The sequence below is a fragment of the Mus caroli genome, chromosome 7 (assembly GCF_900094665.2).
Source record: "Mus caroli chromosome 7, CAROLI_EIJ_v1.1, whole genome shotgun sequence".
Taxonomy (NCBI): Eukaryota; Metazoa; Chordata; class Mammalia; order Rodentia; family Muridae; genus Mus; species Mus caroli.
Genome location: NC_034576.1, coordinates 33,326,803 through 33,328,115, shown reverse-complemented (window position 1 = coordinate 33,328,115; position 1,313 = coordinate 33,326,803). Strand labels below are relative to the sequence as shown.

The 1,313-nt window shown below is 44.8% G+C and overlaps 1 protein-coding gene across 3 annotated transcripts in view; it reads left to right on the top strand.

Annotated features, from left to right (window-relative positions):
* The window catches only part of Uba2 (ubiquitin like modifier activating enzyme 2), a 29,112-nt gene that overhangs the window by 20,699 nt on the left and 7,100 nt on the right, over positions 1 to 1,313 (top strand). The window contains exon 14 of one of the 3 annotated variants that reach the window (XM_029479744.1): positions 1,158 to 1,218. In XM_029479744.1, coding sequence (XP_029335604.1) covers positions 1,158 to 1,218 — 61 coding nt within the window. Of the gene's footprint in view, positions 1 to 1,157; positions 1,278 to 1,313 lie in introns of all 3 variants that reach the window. The other 2 variants (XM_029479743.1, XM_029479745.1) reach the window with 2 other exon arrangements.

Sequence of the window (1,313 nt, the reverse complement as noted above, 5' to 3'; positions counted from 1 at the left end):
CTCCCTCCCCCTCTCTCTCCCTCCCTCCCTCCCTCCCCAACTGTCCTGGTAAAACTACTTCTTTCCCCTTCTCTCCTCTGTTCTCCTTTCCCTCTCCTCCCTCTTCCTCTCCCTTCCTCCCTCACCCCTCTCTGCTGCTCCCTCAAATAGCTTCCCTTTCCTCTCTCTTATAAGCGTTGGGCATGTCTTATTTGTCAAATCTTTCTCTGATTCATCACTTTGTCTGCCACTCAATTAGACATCACTTTCAGACATGTCTGCTGTAAACTGTCTGTACAAACTTCATTGTTTGAGATTAAATGTGTATGTATACAAGGGGGTATCTCTGTATTCCAGCCAGAGTAGCCATGTTGCTAGATTAAAATCTCTATACATTGTTGGGCTTTCAGTTGGGGCTTTATTACTGTGAAGAAATACCACAATCACAGCAACTCTTTGTTTTTTGTTTTTTCGAGACAGGGTTTCTCTGTGTAGCCCTGGCTGTCCTGGAACTCACTTTGTAGACCAGGCTGGCCTCGAACTCAGAAATCTACCTGCCTCTGCCTCCTGAGTGCTGGGATTAAAGGGGTGTGCCACCCACCACACACGGCTTTTTGTGGGGGGTGGATTTTTGTTTGTTTTTTTCACAACAGCTCTTAAAAAGGGTAACATTTCATTGGGGCTGGCTTAGAGTTCAAAAGCTTAGTCCACTATCATTATGGTAGAAAGCATGGTGACATGCAGGTAGATATGGTGCTGGAGAGGTAGCTAAAGGTCCTATATCTAGATTGGCAGTTAGCAGGAAAAGAAGACACACTTGTCCTGGCTTGAGCTTCTGAGACATCAAAACCTGCCCCTAGTAACTAAAGTGCCTCTTCTAACAAGGCCATACACGGGAGGAAAGAACAATAAGATTTTTAGATTTATCTATAAAAATGGTAACTTGGGCTGGAGACGTGTTCGGTGATTAAGAGCACTGTCTGCTCTTCCAGAGGTCCTGAGTTCAATTCCCAGCAACCACATGGTGGCTCACAACCATTTGTAATAGGATCTGATGCCCTCTTCTGGTGTGTCTGAAAACAGCAACAGTGTACTCATATGCATAAAAGCTAGTTTAAAAAAATGGTAACTCGATGTTTCTGATTCCTGATTGGTTTTTTTTTTTTCCCCCTCTGAAGATTTTTTTGAATAAGCAGCCAAACCCAAGAAAGAAGCTCTTGGTGCCTTGTGCACTGGATCCTCCCAACACCAACTGTTACGTTTGTGCCAGCAAGCCAGAGGTGACTGTGCGGCTGAATGTCCACAAAGTGACTGTCCTCACCTTACAGGATAAG